Source organism: Alligator mississippiensis, chromosome 11 (genome assembly GCF_030867095.1).
Source record: "Alligator mississippiensis isolate rAllMis1 chromosome 11, rAllMis1, whole genome shotgun sequence".
Taxonomy (NCBI): Eukaryota; Metazoa; Chordata; order Crocodylia; family Alligatoridae; genus Alligator; species Alligator mississippiensis.
In genome coordinates this window covers 50,594,766-50,612,247 of record NC_081834.1, presented here as the reverse complement: position 1 = coordinate 50,612,247, position 17,482 = coordinate 50,594,766, and the positions used below count along the sequence as shown (strand labels likewise).

At 45.5% G+C, this 17,482-nt stretch overlaps 2 protein-coding genes across 3 annotated transcripts in view; both read right to left on the bottom strand.

Annotated features, from left to right (window-relative positions):
• Positions 1-2,346: 2,346 nt before the first annotated feature.
• Positions 2,347-14,157, bottom strand: LOC102561222 (E3 ubiquitin-protein ligase TRIM15-like). The gene is made up of 7 exons (XM_059715046.1): positions 13,233-14,157; positions 9,531-9,626; positions 8,534-8,764; positions 8,218-8,240; positions 7,114-7,229; positions 6,931-6,963; positions 2,347-5,512 (listed from the first exon to the last, which is right to left on the bottom strand). The coding sequence occupies exons 1-7, from the start codon at positions 13,266-13,268 to the stop codon at positions 5,283-5,285; spliced, it is 765 nt and encodes a 254-aa protein (XP_059571029.1). The 5' UTR covers positions 13,269-14,157; the 3' UTR covers positions 2,347-5,282.
• Positions 14,158-16,812: 2,655 nt separating this feature from the next.
• LOC102560597 (zinc finger protein RFP-like) overlaps positions 16,813-17,482 on the bottom strand; it is a 31,248-nt gene continuing 30,578 nt past the window's right edge. Inside the window, exons 8-9 of one of the 2 annotated variants that reach the window (XR_009455677.1) lie at positions 17,014-17,253; positions 16,859-16,901 (exon numbers count right to left, since the gene is read on the bottom strand). The gene's annotated coding sequence lies outside the window, so the exon portion shown is untranslated. Of the gene's footprint in view, positions 16,902-17,013; positions 17,254-17,482 lie in introns of both variants that reach the window. The other variant, XM_019495830.2, reaches the window with a different exon arrangement.

The window sequence follows — 17,482 nt, the reverse complement described above, 5'->3', positions numbered from 1 at the left end:
ATTTTTGGGGAAGGAGGATTGGAACAAAGGCAGACTCAGAAATTGTGACTCCACATAGACAGATCTGGCCATAAAATGGAATTGTTTTAACACCATTTTGCTTTCGTTTCAAGATGTGAAGGGAAAAAATCATCATATCATTTCACTCGTGAATCAAAGTTTCCAGAAATATTTTGAGGCAGAAATGTACAAAACTGTTTTGATGTGGCAAGACAAAACTCAGTATTTTTATATTTCTAAAGACTTTTTTTAAAACGTCAACGAGGGGTGCATTGATAGAGAATTTGGGGGGCAATGCAGAAGGCTGATTTTTTTATTTTTTTTTTTAACGAGCCATATTGGCCAATACCGATCCAATTCTGGAATGCAGCTGGGCAGTGTGCAAAGTGGTGTCTGGCTGATACGTCTGTTGTGGGGGAAGGGGGAAAGGGAGAGGAGATTGAGGTCTCCGCAGTGAGGCAGGGGCAGGTGCTGCCCAGCCAGGGCAGAGCAAGGGATGGAGCATAGTGGGGGGGCAGCTTCTGCTGCTACATCCACCCTGAGAGGGCATGTAGGGTGTGTGCTCCCAGATCTGCTCAGAAGGCAAGGGTGGGCTGCTACTGTGGGCTGCAGCCAAGGCAGGCCTGCCTCTTCCCGGTGCGGGGCTAGGCTGGGCTGCGCTCAGGGTGGATGGTGGCAGCACTGGGAGGGGGTTGCAGGGGGGATGCAGCCACCCAGCTTCTGGTGTTGTAGCCCACGCTCAACTCCATGCAGCCACAACTTTGCAGCTCCCCATGCACCACCTAGCATGTTGAAAGTTATCTCAGACATGTTTCCATTAGCTGCAGTCCCGACTTTGACTTCAGGGTAGACAGACCCTTCGTCTTTCTTCCTAAACTGCAGACTTCTTATCAGCTTAGAGATTTTTAAAAGTTTTTCTAATTTCTTTCTTTGACTCTACTAAGCAGCATCTGCATCTCATACTTCAAGGACTGCTCAGAGTTGGTATCCTAAGCATTTGTGGAGAACACCAGAAACATTTATATTCTTTAAAAAGGACATGTGCCTGAGTTTCTTTAACTCCTTTGGGTATTGCACCTGCTGGATGTGAAAGAGTTAATGTCTTTCCTGGGAGATGAGCAATAAATTGACTTGAGTATTGCTTTAAAAAGGCTGGTTGGCCTGGCCTGAATGGTCTTTTGAGAACTGTCAACAAGGCACTGAAGCTTCACTGGAGACTGAGGTCCATCTGCCAACCACTGGCACTTCTTTAGATGTGTACTGACAGATCACCTCCCTGTCCCCAACCCCTTCCCTGTTTGAGCCTGGAAAGGGGGGCAGAGGTCAGTAAATGAGAAATCAGCATGACTGAAAGTGCAAACTAATAATTAAGATATGAGCAGAGTAGAAGAAAAGTTCTTCTTCCCCCAGCACAGCATTGATTTACTGTAGGGAAACTGGCTACCAGCATGCAGTCTGCTTTCCACACCTAGCTCAGTCAGATGCTGGCTGTACTTTAGCTTTAATAATCAAACTCTAATGTTCCTAAATCCCGTTTGCAACTGGCTAAAAACAATGGCTTTGGAAGTGATGTCTCTTGTCACAGGAAGCCTATACTGTCTTCATGGCTCTCAAGAGAATAAGATCCAAATCTTGTTTTACTTTAATACACCTCAGTAGCACTGGGCTTTCAGACAGAACAGAATCTGTACAACGGTGAATACCTTCCCAGGGTTACACAGATAGAAGGAGACACACAAATGCTAGCAGAGGGCAAGAAAAATGGTGAGGGGGCTGGGGCACATGAGTTAAGAGGAGAGGCTGAGGAAACTGGGCTTATTAATCTGGAGAAGAGAAGTTTGAGGTGGGATTTAATAGCAGCCTTCAACTACATGAAGGGTACCAAAGATGCAGCTGGACTGTTCTCAGCGGTGCCAGATGACAGAGCAAGGAGCAATGGTCTCAAGTTGCAACAAGTGAAGTTAGGTTGGATATTAGGAAACTCTCTCTCACTAGAAGGGTGGTGAAGCACTGGACCAGGTTACCTAGAGAGGTGTTGTAAACTCCATCCTTGGAGGTTTCTAAGGCCTGGCTCAACAAGGCCCTGGCTGAAACAACATAGCTGGGGATGGTCCTGCTTTGAGCAGGGGGTTGCACTAGATGACCTCCTGAGGCCCCTTCCAACCCTAATTTTATATGATTCTAAATATGGATAAATAGGAAGGAAAATGGGTCTGGACTACAGGGAGCTGTTTGAGACGTGGTCAGAGTTATCTGTCCAGGATGAAACATAATTTGTCTTCCATCACCTCTCACATTCCCCATCCACCCCGCTCCTCCCCACACAAAAAAATGAAGAAAAAGAACTTGAGAGTTTGGCTAAATGTTTTACTCACTGAAAAACATTGAAGAGCGTGATACAAGGGTTAGCACATTGGCCTGAGATTCAGTGTAGCAAGTTCCAGTCCTGCTCTACCTCAGATAATTTCTGTGATCCTGAGCAAGTTCCCATTTAAACTGAATTGCAACTTAGGCATTTAAAACTTGACTATCACTTAGGTTTCTCCAAAACTAAACTGAATTCCACCATTAATAATAGGAATAGCTCCATTCACTTCAATGGGGCTTCTTTTGAAGACATGCTCATCAGTAAGAAACTAAAAAATCTGGCACTTTGCTATTAAAATAAACCAACTTTCCCACTAGATTGAAGGGAGTCTCCCACCCCACCATTTACCTTTGATATTAAATACATAAAGAATAAGGACAATATAGGCAAACAAAACCAGCAGGACCATACACAGAACCCTCTTCTGGGAGAGACCATTGGGAAAGAGTGACATGAAAACAAGGCTCCAAAGTGACTCCCATTACTACAGAGGAAAAATTGTTCATATTCTTAAAGAAAAGCAGACACAGTAGAGTTTATAGGACTGGAGTTGAGGTTAAAAGGAATGTGACATTATTACATCAATCAAGTTGGAGAGGGGACTCTGATGGAGCAGAGATTATAAACAGGGTACATATATTAAAATACAGTGTCATATGTACTGGTGGTACAACTCAATCTGGTAACACACCCTAGAGGCTATATTTGAATAGTAAGCAATGATTAATTCCAGGAAAGCTTTGGTGACATTACTGCCAGTTTCTTCTATAATTTTAGTTGTTTTTAGGAATCAAAAGCTCCTTTAAATCTATGAAGGCTACATATAAATGATTTTGTCTTTTTCACATATTTTGATACCAGATAATACAACGCCAAGCAGTGGCCCATACAAGAATAGCCTTCTCTGCAACTGGCCTGGTCTTTTCTCAAAATGTCTTATCATCAGAGATCCATGTATGTAGATGACTGTTTTCCAAATATTTTGGCTAGAACACACATACGATTAATTGGACAATATCCTGCAGACTCTCACTCATCATTTTTAAAACTTGGGACTATATTTCCAGTGCAATACTTAGGATAGATGCCTTGTAAAATATTTATATCAATTTTGGGGAGTCAGATTGGACACCACCCATCAGCAAATTCCTTGAAGATTTCTGGGGACATAAAACCAAGGTCAGGGGCCTTTCCATTACTAAATAGGGATATGCACGACCTACCTGAGTTTCAAAGGTGAGGCTGTGATCTGCTTGATATTTAACAAACACAATTTTCTTTAGCAGACAGTCATAATTTTTCCTTAGCAAATGCAAGTAAGTTGTTAAACTTAGTTTTAAAAACAAAATCTATATTTCTTCAGGAATATACACATCAGGGATTATGATTATATATATATTTTGTTCCTTTGGCTATAATCTGCTAAGAAACTTTTTTAACTTTAATTTTTCCCTGCAACTGCCACAGCCTCCCTTGATACTGTTTCTTCTTTCTAGCTATAAGTTTTTTTTATTTTAATATAATCTTTTTGATCCATTGGAAACTGACACTCATTTTTAGACTTGTACTCCTTCAAGGCTACTATTAAGGAATTTTTAGCTTTAGAGCAGTCCTCATCAAACCTGGGTTTGTGCCACCAACACCTGATCCCTACAAAGGCACACTTTTTTCTGAGACTATTTTAACAGCTGCTGAACAACTACTTCACAATGGCCGTGTCTACATTGCACATCTACTGTGCAGGAACTGAAATTACTGTGCATTATGGGCAAATGTCTACACATGCGCACCTGTACTGTGCAGTAAATATGGTGTTTTATGCTGACTTGGCCATAAATTTGATATCTGCATTATGCAGGTATCAAATTTATGCCCAGTTAATTGCTGCACAGTAACACACATGTAGACGCCTTACTGCGCAGTAACACTGTGTGTGTAGACTGATTTGGGACTAATTTCAGTCCCAAGTCAGTCCACACATAGCATTGATGTGCTTTAATGCCTGCACATGTAGACACTGGCCTATTCCCACTTACTACGCAGTAATTTACTGCACATTAAATTTAAACCAGCATAAATGCACATGTAGACACACCCATTGAGTAATTGCTTCTTGGGGTTCTTTTTTCTTTGAAAACACAAAATGAGTAGCCTAAGACCAGCCTTTGAAAGGAGCAACACATTTCTATCTCAGCTCCATTGTTCCATTTGATTCTTTTATGGATTACTTTTAAACTGTAGAAGTAACTGGGAGCTAACTGGACAGTTTGTAGGGAAGACTCATCATAAAATCCTAATGGAACTTCTGGGGAGTGATGGCAGCCATTACTCTCCATACATGGCAGAATTTAAAATGATTTATATTTATGCTACATACGTGGTACTATTACTATGTAATCTATGATGCTTGCTCCTTTAGTTGTAACAAAGGAGCAAGCATCATAGGAGAAATGGGTACATCACTTCTAGGTTGTCTGTTAAGCATTATAAAATTCTCTTCTGCAATAATGTTCAAGAGACTAATTCCAGCATGTTAGCTTTTTACACGGTTCTTTAAAATGTACACTTCAGTAAACTGATATCTTATCCTATAGTAGGACAAATGATAACCTATGTAATGTATTTATTACCTTTCAAGAATACGGTTTAATGTATGTGCCTGGAGACCAAAGTGAAAAGAAAGGGAAGATTTTTTCATTGAAAGAATCATTGAAAGTAAAGATTGGTGTTCCATTATCAGCATCATAAAATGACACCTGCCCCCTGCCATAGTCCAGATAAACTCTGATCTTTGTGGGTCTCTTTGTGAGAGTCAAAAGGACTCGAGGAGAGGTGAGAGCTTGGAGAAGGTTTCAGCGCTGCCTCAGAGCCCAAACTCCTTCCTCAGGTTTAAAACAGAACCATCCCTTCCTCTTCACTGATGTCCTAGCAGTCCCAATTGTCCAGCCTTCCTGATTTCCCACTTCCACCTCCCAGTAATGTTTCCCTGCCAGAAACCCTTCAGAGCCCAACACACACAGAGCAGAACTGAATCTCTCAGGATTGTCAGGCTGAGTTTGTTCTGCCTGTTTGTATTCCACACTTCTCTGATCTTCAGACAGGTTAGGTTTGAATGAGCTGTTGCTGGATCCAAAATAACGTCCACTGGGGAGAAAGTCAGAAATTTATTATTATTATTATTATTATGCTGACAAGTTTATACTCTTCCTCTTTATTCCTTTACTCCAACAAGGCCTTTACAAGAAACAGTATCTTGCTCTGGCATTGCTAGTTGTGTTAGTTGGAAGCCAGGCAAAAGGAAGGGCAAGGCAGTACTGTAGGGCATGTCCAGACAACTGTGCACATGGGGTCTGAGGTGCCACAAGCCACACATGGTGCATGTACACCCATAGCAGCGTGATGCCACCATTCACCACCAGGAGGTCCCAGTGTAAAAAAAAAAAAAGCTTTCCCCCACCAAAAAAAGCAGTGTGTTGCATACTGTTGCTGTGTGCATCACCAGAAATGAAGCCAGGCCACCCAGAGCCATGTTCTGCCTACTGGCCAGGCTCTATGCAGCCAGATTGGCCCTGCTGGGGTCCTGGGAGGCTCCCCGGGACTCCAGGTAAGGCTACTGTGGCCAGCACAGGTGCAAGCCTCAGCCTCCCCTACCTCACCTGGGACAATTTGGCATGCACCAGAGCAAGCATGTAGGGGCATGCCCTGGGGCACAAAGCAGTGGCACAAATAATGGCCACTGCTATTTGCGCCACAGCAAATGCAAGTCCCTGCATGTGTGCACTTGTGGATGTGCACTTACAAGGCAGCCTCTGACAAAGTAGGTTGTTGCCTACAAAAGCTCATGCCTCTGTGAACAAGTTCATTTCCAAGCCATCACTGTGCTCTACCTTCTGCCTTTGTCTTATAGAGTTTGTTTCATCAACTCTCTAAGTATTTACAAATAGTATTTGTACAAAAAATGTCAGTGTTAATACCTCCTTTTACACATGGAGCAACTGAGGCGAGAGAGGACATAGGATGGCTGACCACGAGACTATCAGTTGTATGGGAACAGAACTGAGGTATTCTGAATCCTAATCCTGTGTTTTATCAATTTGCCCACAAAAATGGAAGTCTCATGCCTGCCTCATTATACTTCACACCAAGTATTTGCATGGGGCTAAGTGCATTATTTTAATTGGCCAACTTAAAAAGCTAAACAAAAAAAGGATTGCAGGGTATCAATAAATGATATTTTTGCTTTTTCTGGCAAAATAGGAGGAATATCATTTTCAGCAAATTGTAATATTTTGTTTGATCAGAAAATGTAATATTTAGAGGTTTTGTTTTAATCTTAAATTCTGCTTCAAAAAAGCTTTCAAAATAATCTGTAGGCACCCAGAGTACAGCCTGTTTATAGGTGACCTTTGAAAGGTTAGCTTTTGTTAGGAAGCTTGTCTAAATCTCTCCCGACTATGTAGATAGTCTGATAAATGTTATTACCCACAAAACTCATTACTTCCTTCATAACCTGTGTATTCAGTTTAAGAAAAAATGTGGCCTTTTCAGACTTTGAAGTTTACCTCTATTTTTTCCCATTTCTTCCAAGAGATGATCTAAAAAGAAAAAAAATACAGCTGAGATTCCATGCTTCCTCACTTCTAGCAATAACAGGACTGCTCTTGTTATTGAAATTTTCCAAATCTCAATTCCAAACAACAGGGTCAATTACATGAATCAATATTACACCTTTTAGCCCCTTTTACCTTTGAATTTCATTGTTGTATCTTCTAGAGTTTTGCATGTTTCAGCAAAATTGTGGATTTTTTTTTGAAGGTCTATAGAAAAAAACTCTGCTTTCTGAAACTTGACATTTTCATACCTAGAAGGGAATAAATACACTTTATTCAGTCCTTAATCAATCCATGACTATTCAGTTCTTATAGAGCTACTGAACTTATAAAATGGCAATTACATACAACAGCATGATTTAATAATCTCCTTTTGTTAATGTAACGCCCTTCCTCATGTAGCTCTGTTCAGACATTAAGTAATAAATAATTTGGGAAATGGATATTGGAAAATACTATCCTCCCTCCCACTGGTTTTTATTTTGGTCTTTTTTTTAATTGTTTTTGCCCTGAATTTTTTCTGTAGTTCATGATGTTTTATGGCAGGGATGGTCAACCTGCAGCACAAGTGCCACAAGTGGCATGAGCAGCTTTTTGTGTGTGGTACATGGCAGATCATGGAAGAGACAGGCAGCACAATGGCAGATAAGGCAGGGAGCAGTGAACAGAGTAGCAGGTTAGGCAGGGAGCGTTGGGCAGGAAGCAAAGCTGCAGATTGTTCAGGGGAAGGAGGTGGGACTAGCACTCAGGGAGGCACTCCTGCCAAAAAGGTTGACCCTCACTGTTTTATGGGCCCAAAAGGTAGGACAACGGGTGACAAAGGTGTTGCTGGTCTTTGAGAGCAAGGCAATTGGCCGTTTTGAATTAGGCCAAGAAAATACAGACTATATCATATTGAACATCCAAGCAAAGATTAGGCTCCAGTGACTGGACTGTTACCATTGTTACAGAGGCAAGAGACACAAACTCCCTCTTCTGTGACACCTAGAGAAGCCAATTCTTCATGACTGTAACGTAAATAATCCTTCCCTTTAGGCTCTAGATTTTGCAGCCTGGTCTCCAGGCTCCTCTGAGGCTGTAATCTCAGCATGAATCTCAATGGAGGAAGATCCCAAGTGAGAAACCTCCACCACAGAAACCTCAGCTCCTGTGCACTAGGGAGATACAGTGTAAAAGTGAAGTGCAGCATCTCTTCCCTGCACAGTCGAGTGTGAGGGGGCATAAGAAGGAATCACATACCTGCTCAAGGTGTCTCTAATGTCCTAGGAGGAAGAGAGAGAAAATGGAGTTGATTTCTATAGTGCCTTACACCGAGGATCCCACCTGTTTTGCCTCCCTGCTTTGGGCTTCAGGCACTGTTTGCATCAAAATGTCCTCGTGCACAAAAGCAACCAAGCACAACATCATCTTGAAGGTGAGAGCATACTTAAGACCTTTCCAGATGAAGGATGGTTTCCTGAGCTAGCAACAGTATATTTATTTTCCCAGGTTTCCACTTCAGGAGCTTCTTTTTTTCCTTGTGCACAACTATGAGGTGCGTCTAACACAATCTTACCTGCAGGAACTCACTCGATGGCTGCTGGCACTTCTCCTCTATCTTACTAATCAGCTCACTGAGGCCAGCTATTTCCTCCAAGAGCCTGGTGACAAAATCCTTCTGTTCTTTCACAATCTCCTCTTCCACCACTCTCACCAAGGCCAGCAGGATTTGTTCTTGTTCCTCCAGAAACTGGTGCAGTTCTTTAAATTCATTTGTGATCTTTTGCCTCTTAGCTTGTACATGATTCTGTAACAAACAGATACAAATCAGAAAAAAGACAAGCCAGAGATAGGGAAAGAGTTGGTGGATATTTCAGAAAGGCTTGGGTATGCAGCAGGGAAAACTTAAATGCAACCCTCTAAGTTCTCAGTTTCCAGCTAGGCATTTAAAGCTCTTTGTTTGCATCACATGTGTATTAGGGATTCTCTAATCATCTCATGCCATTCCTTATCCTAGCCAGAAGATAAGTAAAAAACGTATATTCTACAGGACCTAAAGAAACCGCTTGGGGAAGTTTACTACTTACCATGAGTAACTGCAGGCTTGGAGCTTTAGATAGGGACTTCAGTAACCCAGTAGTCAGTTGACATGTTTACACGTTCATTTACGCACCTGTGCTACTGCATATTAAGTTTAGTACCTCGAATATGAGGTACTACACAAAGGTGCATTAGCCTGTGCTAATACACAGTAGCAAAGTGAACGTTTTTTTGCAACACTTGATGCGCACTAGAATAATTTCACTACGCATTAACACATTAGCATGGTTTGTGCTGCAATACACTAATGCACAGTAGAATAAGCTACTGGGCATTACAGCGTCTTATGTATATGTGCCCAGTGTGTGACATTTAAACACAAACCCACACATGTGCCCCTCTCATGAAACAACACATTATCACAAAGAAACTCAGTCACACCCACCAAAGGCAGAGAAATATTGCCACAGAGACTCAGAGAAGAAACCAGATTAACTCAGCAGGTATATAGGAAATGCTGTGTGGGTACCTACCAAATATTTCTGGTGTACATTTTCTTTCTTCACTATAAACTTCTGAAGCTTCAGTCTTTCTTTCCTGAGAATCACTAGCTGAGTCTCAATTTTTTCCTGAGTAAAGGCAAATAGTTTGGAGTGAGATTTTTCTTTGTAGGTGAGAGAGCAGGTAAGTATACACTGTATTTTGTCACATACCACAGACCTGCAAATAAAATATGCCTTTTTTTGTGAAGGCAGAATGAAAAATAAAAAGAGTTTTTTCCTTGGAAATAAGTAATGTAATATAACAAGTTATAAAGAAGATATAAAACACTTTTATTTTTTTATTCACAAGCCCACCTGTTTGCAACCACTACAGAACTGACTCCGCAAGTGTGTATAGTAGTCCCATTTGAATAATGTCAGGTACCTCTATGTCAAAATGTATTTTTAACTAAACTGTTTAGAAATCAGTTTAATCATTTAAGACACATATCCCAATTTTCGATTGCTAATTTTGGGGGGAGAGATGTATGTGGTATGTGAATAAATGCAGCGTGTGTGGGGTGGGGGAAGAGGGGCATCCACATGTGCATATGTAATAGCACAGACAAAGTTATGCATGAATACTGGGCTGCCATCTCCCCTGAGGACAACTTGTCTTTGCCCCCATTGGGAAGATAGGTGGCAATTCTCTGCGGAGCAGGATTTATCAGCCTCTGCTTTCAGAAAGGATGTTGAGGTCGAAAGAAAAAAAAGCAAGAAATGGCAATTAAGAATCAGCAATAAAGATTCTTCAACTGTTGCCAATCACCTACATGTCAGTGAACTCTATTGTATAGAGCAGAGGTCAGCAACATATGGCCCATGAGCAAGGGGGCTTTGGCAGCACTGTGGCAGTGGGGAGCTTCACTTGCACTGTGTATCAGGGGCACTGACCAAATAGACCAACCTGAGCCCAGTGCTGTCAGGGACCCTGAGCAGGCAGGCCAACCTCAGCCAAGTACCGCAGCAACCACACCAGCAGCAAGCTCAAATTAATACATTCTGCCTAAGTTTAAGGGCAGCAAGCACCCCGATTACCTGCTGGGAGCACCACCTAGCCATTTAGCACTGTCTGGGGCCCTTGGTCTGCAGGTTCTGCTGTTACAAGTCTCCTCGCTCCCGTACTCTAGTTCTCCTGGTTCCTGACCCTGGTTTTTGGCTCATCTCTCCACTTCAGCTTTGGATTTCCCTGTGGTTCTTTTTTTCTGGATCCTGACCCTGATCCAGCTACATAGGAGGGTAGGGGCACAGCATCCGCAATTTGGATGTGCAGTGTGGGGGACAGGGAACAGCTTGGTTTGATCCTGACACCCAGCAGGTGGGCCTGGCCCTAATCCAGCTACACAGCAAGGGTCCAAGCGGGGCTGGATCCAGCTGCATAGAGTTTCCACCACTCCCCAACAACCACATTTTCCAACCCATGGGGATCCCCGCAGGCTAGATACCATGACTCTGTGGGCTGGATTTACGTGTGGATCAGGGAGCGGAGCATCCCCAACTTAGGAAGTACCAAAAAACCTTTGCTTCTTGCATAATATCTTTTGGTGACCAACTGTATAGCTGGGAGAAATGTAAGGCAAGTTTTCACACAAGAAGGGTTCCTACGCAGGTGTCCGACACCTACTCTGATGCATTCGAATTAGAACAGGTTAGAGTAGACTCAATTAATTAGGTCTGCTGGACCATACTAATTAGCACACTCCAGCAGCCTCGGCTTCACATATATTCACTGAACAAGCTTTAGTTAAAGCACCCCTGGCCATGTGTAGACGAAATGAGAGGCGTGTGTGCACAACACTTTAAAGTGGGCTAAATGCTTTTGCACCACTTTAACGGTGTTGGTGTTTGCACACCTCGGTGGCATATTGCACATTAATTCCAGCCACTGTAAGAAATACGGAGGCATAACGCACCTTAAATGACTTGGAGCACAGAAAACTAAAACTCCTTTAAGGAGTTTTAGTTTGCTGTTCCTACAGCAGACCGAAGCACCAGGCTCTACGCAGCTCCACAGGAAGCCCTGCAGGCAGCCTAACAGCAGCCCAGAAAAGCAGCTCCACCCAAGAAAAGTGGTGAGCCTGATCTTTCCCTCTACCCCAGAGCCTGCCTGCCTGAGCTGCGCAGGGGCCCAGTGCTTCCCTCCGCAGCTGCAGTGCCCCCCGGGACGACCCAAGCCAAATGCCTGTGGGCAGGTGCTGTCTGGTGGGGGGGGCACCGCTGCCATGGAGGGAAACACCAGCTCCCTGCACCCCAGGGACCATGCTGTGTGCCGGCATCTCGTCCTCCCCTCCCTGCTGGAGAGACAGGTAAGTCAGCAGGGTGTGTGCGCACAACACACAGGCTTAATCAGCCCTAAATTGAAGAGGTGTTTTTTAAAAGCCACTGCTTCAATTTAGGGCCCATTTCATCCACACATGCCCCCTGTTACCATTTGGAAGCCCAGGATGGTGAATACACAAGACACTGCCGGCACCTTAATTAGAGCAGATCCGAAGAGCCACTCTAATTAAAGCACCCCCATCCCACCCCACAGCACATGAAAAGATGGCTAAAGTGCCCTTTTTAGGTCTGTAACTTGCAGCCAAATAAAATTTGCCTTTGTTATAAAGTGCCAACATTTTTCAGCACCCAAGTCAAGCCAAATTAAGACTGATTTCTTATATCCTGTCTGCATAAGCACCCTGCGCCTTTTTAACTGTGCAGTTAGGGACAAAAATTATATATAAACTGGTATGAGAGACCAGAAACCAGTTCCAATCTAGAACACAACAGAAGTTCAGTGCACATAAACCACTTTCATAATGCTAAAACAATAAACCTGGATGCATGTAGTATCAGACTTAAGTGATTCAGGTTAAATCACTTCACTGAACATCTGTCCCAGATCCTCTCCAGGTTCAAGTTAACACTCAGTGCCTGAGCACTGCAGGATGCTCTGCACCTCCCCCCTCCTGCTCCCCCGTCTTAGGGTGGGCAGGCTAGCCTTGACCCAAGATGTCTGCTACAGCCCAGCAGGGTGGTGTTCTCTAGCACCTCGACAGCCTCTGGCCTGGGCCACTGCAGGCATGTGTCTGCATTTCCAGAATTAAAAATGAATGTCTGTTCACTTGCTTATTGGTTCGATCTACACAGCTTAGATTCACTTGTGAAGACTGAATGGATTCAGCCTCTGGCTTTATGACTGTCTGTACTTAGCCCACCTGTATAATTATAAGAATACAGCCCCTTGCCTTCTTGGTGTGAGTATATTTATATCACTTTAAAAGTGCCATATACTAAACAAATAATGAAATAATAGACTCTTCCAACTCCCTCCACCAGCCATTGTGCAGTGGCAGGCTGGAACGTGACCTAGCTTGCATCGGAGTGGGGGGATGAGGGGGGACAAGGGGACCAGTGATAGGACCTGGCCACTGTTCTTGCCTGGGGGTGAAAAGGCTGGCACCACGGCCCTTGATCATCACAGCGACTACAGCACTCCAACCCTACTACAAAATCACAAAGAGGACTTGTGCTAGATTTAGGCACTGAATCAAGTTCTCCTAAATTTCAATGAATGGCCTTACACTCACACAGGGCTATTATGGAGCTGCTAATTTGACTGACAGTGATGACATTCAGCCCTAAAGTTCAATTAAAATGGGCTCCAAACCCCACAGCTATAAACTGCAATGTCCTGAAGTTATTTCTTACCTTGTACTCCTGCACAGCTTCCTCCACTGGCACCATTCTGTGGTCCCTGTGAGCCCTGGAGACATGACAGACTAAGCAGGTGGAAGTCTGGTCCTCCTCACAAAAGAGTTTCAGGGGCTCTTGATGTTTTTCACACAACCTCTATGCTTTTCCTGATTCCTCAGCTACCTGCAAACTTAGCTTTTGGGCTAGTTCAGCAATATTAGCCAGCTGCTTGTTTTTCCTGAAGTTTCTCTGCTGAATGATTTCTCTGCACTCAGGGCAGGAAGTGCTTTTATCTGATGCCTCCCAGCACTGGGTGACAGGCTAAGCAGAAATTGTGCCCGCAGTCCAACGTGACCGGTTCCCTGAAATATTCGAGGCAGATGGAACAAATAGCTTCCTCCTGGAGCCTTTGTACAGGGTTTCCTGCGGCCATGGCTGCCGGCTGAATCCAGAACACTGTTAGTTTCACTTTTGCAAAGCCCGAATACAGGCCTCACCTGCAGCGAGAACCAGGCACAGAGCCGTGTAGAAGGGACATGCTTGCTGAGCTGGAATGACATCATTATTAAAGATCCGGCCCCGAGAGCCTTTGGCAGAAAGTGCAGGCTAGCACGTCCCTGGGATGTTGGATTCGCGGGTTATACGATTGATTAAATATAAGCCTTGCAAACATCTGCTGCCAACTACACATCAAAGATACAATCCCTGATACAATACTGCCTTCTAAAGGCAAACTCATTAGGGACTCAAAGTGAACAAACAGGACATAAATGGGAAAATCCTCCACAGCACAAAATTAGAGTCACATCGAGCTGTGTGTAGGTGGAAAGCCAGGCCAATCTGAGAAGCTCCACTGAACTTGCTAGGTCAGTTTTCTCCGATTAAAAAGTCACAAATTCTCTGATAAACCCCCCAAAATGTTATTACAATTAAAAACCCCTTGCAGCCCCACCCCCAGCCCTGCTGGTGCCCCTCACTGCCCCCACAACAGCCCCCCCCCACCAGAGGGGGCTCAGCTGCCAGGGCTATGGGGCTAGGGACCCAGGACTCCCTGCTCCCAACAGCACAGAGCTGCTCCACCACTGCTGCTGCCTGCTCAGCCAGGGCTGGGGCCGGCTTCTAGGTGCCCCCAGCCATGACCTGCAACCCCCCAGCCCTGCCAGAGGGAGCTCCCAGCCCCTGCAAGCCCCACTTGGCGCACAGGCTCCAGGAGGAAGAGTGACGCTGAGCTGAGCCCGAGCTGTGGCTGACTGAGAGCCTCAAGCCCCGTCCCCTCCTCCACGGGGCAGGGCTGGGGGTTTTCCACCCTGTTTGCAAACAGCTCTTGGAAGCTGGAGCTCAATCAGCCTGCAGAGCTGTTTGCAAAAGTGGGAAATCCACCACCGGGTTTCTCTGCTAATAGGAGAAATCCACGTTTTGTCTGATAAGAAGGGGAAATCTGTGGTTTTCTCTGGTTTTCGGTGGGAAACAGAAAACCTGGATCTCTGGAGCCACATGGAAGAAGCCCTTCATCTCCCTCCTTCCTCTTACCTCTGCCTTGGCCTGTATCACAGAAGCCGTTCCTCCTCCTCCCGCTCAGGTCACAAAACGAGAGCTCCACCTGCAGCTCCTTTTCCACCCACACCTGGAGACTCCTCAGACCAGGAAGAGAGCACAGGAAGGGCCAGTGCAGGCAGCAGAAAGTGACCCCAGGACACTTGTCCACAGACACGGCAGCCACCCCTTCTTGCCCTGACGTAGGGACACAGGAGGCACACGTACGTGCCTGTCCATGAATGCACATGACTAGAAGCATCATGCATACACAGCCCCTTCTCCAGTCCAAATGGAATGCACATATTTACTAGGGCTGTGCGAAATGTCACCCGGTGTGTTGCTTCAACACTGTTTTTACTCATTCTGAGCTCGAAATAGCAAAATTGAAACGAAAGGCTTTGAAACAGCCTCCAAATGAAATGAGGACAATTGAAACATTTCAAACCTTTCTAAATGTTTGGAAGCTGGGCTTCCCTACAGGGAACCAGAAACTAAGGAGAGGGATAGGGAGCAGGGGGAAGGACTGCTGGGATATTGACTGTGTAGCTGGCCAGTGACTGATTCTTTTGAGGTCCCTCCCAATCCCAGTGCTCTTGGAGGGGGTGGGGGGATAGAAAAACAGCTGAGCCTTAACACACACACACACACACACACGCACAGACACACACACACACACACACACACACACACACACAGAGTCCTGTCACAAGTTTTGCTTGTCCGCAGCTTGAGGTGCAGTTTCCCACAAACCCCTGCACCTATCTCCTTGAAACTTGGCAGGCTTTGTGGCCTAAGCAGGAGCTATCCTCCCTGCTGTTTTCATTCGAGTCAGGCAAGAAATGACAAAGTTATAGGCAGTTTTGTGATTCCTCATTATAGCCTATGGGCGAAACAGCAAAACAGTTTTGACAAAACGAAGCAGAACAGCATGAATGGTGCGTGCCCCTGGCGGCTGGGGGGGCACGGCTGCACTGGCGGCAGCAGGAGTGCAGTGCTGGGAGCACGGCAGCGGTGAGCAGGGAGCTCCCACAGATGCTACCAGAGCTGTTGGCAGCAGTGAGGGGGGGAAGGGTGGCGAGAACCAACCAGGGACTGGCGACCACCCGCAGGCACCGCCGGCAGTGGTGCCATCAGGGATTGCTGACCACTTGCAGACGCTGCCCGCAGTGTCTTTTTGCAGGGGGTGCACTGTCACATTCAGGGGGTGCACATGCACCTGCATGCACCCCCTACACATTGCCCCTGTGGAACAGTGCTTCGAAACAAAATGAAACTTGAAACAAAACACTGTCCCATCAAAACAGAAGCTGAAATGAAATGGTGTTTCACACAGCCCTAATATTTACACCATTTCATGGGGGCATCAACTCCAAGAGTACGGGCTCATGCCAGTGTGTGCGTGCACATCCAATACCCATACCCCAACAGCTCCAAAAGCCACCTCTCAGCTAGCCCACAGATGCATGCATCACTCCAGAGGACAGAGGCATGCACCAGGGCTCCACATTCCCCTGCGGTACCCCCAGGTTGTGGATGCCCTGGAGTTGGACAAGGGACTTGTCTGTATCTGCCAGCTGCCCATTCCACTAGTCCCACTTCTGCAGTGGTGGGAAAGGTTTGCAGGTATGAATGGTTCAAACACTTGTTTAAATCACTCTCTAAGCAATGACCATATGGGCCTGAGTACAAGCCCTTCATCTCCCTCCTCCTCTTACCTGAGCCTCTGTCTCTGGTGTAGAAGCCACTCCTCCTCCTCCTCCCACTCCCAAAAATACTACTCCATCTGCAGCTCCTTTTCTATCCACAGCTGGAGGTTCCCTGGGACGTGGAAGGGCATGAAGGGAGATCCATCACGGAGCACAGCAAGTGGCCCCCCCAGGACACATTCCCACCAACACAAGGAAACCTGTGCCTTGGTTTCCCCATCTATACAGCAAGCAGACCATAGGCACATAACTGGAAATGCTCAGGTCAGGCAACACTCACCTGTTTGCTGTTCCTGGGACACAAACTTTGGCTCCTTCCCCTTGTCCAGCATTGTGGGGAGGGAGACGGGGGACAGACCCTGGATGCAATGGGCCTGGTCTGCAGCCTTCCGGGCAGTGTTGTTGGAGATGGGTGCTCTTGCCTGGTGCCATGGACCCAGAGCTGAGGGAACAGGAGAAATGGAAGAGATGATTAGCAGAAACTGCCCTGAGGCTCAGTCTCCCCAGCCAGAGACCTGAACTTCCATATAAAAAATATCAGTGTCCTCCCCTACTGCCTGTTTCTGGCTTCATTTCTGTTGGGGTTGTTGCAGCACAGGGACACCGGATGCTTCTGTCTTCCAGAGCCCAGGCACCTGGCCCCTACGCTGGGCTCTTCCCCTGTCGTGTGTGCTGCTTCTCTGCCTGCCGCACCGGAGCCTGGGGACTACACGTCTCTGAGCACATGGAGCTTCCTGGTATCGTCCTCCCTCCCAGTCATGCCCACTGCAGCTTGTGCTCCAGCCCTGGGGAACCTGCAAGTTGTTACAGGGACCCAAGGTTACCAAGTCTGCTTATAATAAGTGGAATCAAGTTTTTATTATTATTTTTAAGTCACTTTATTTTTGTGAGAGACTCACTGGTTGCGATATTTGGGGGCTTGTTTTATTTGGAGATCACTTATTTGGGGCTTTTTTGTAATAGGTGACTTCAAAAAAGTTATAGTTCAGGAGTGGGCAAAATGACAGACCCGGCTAGCTGCCA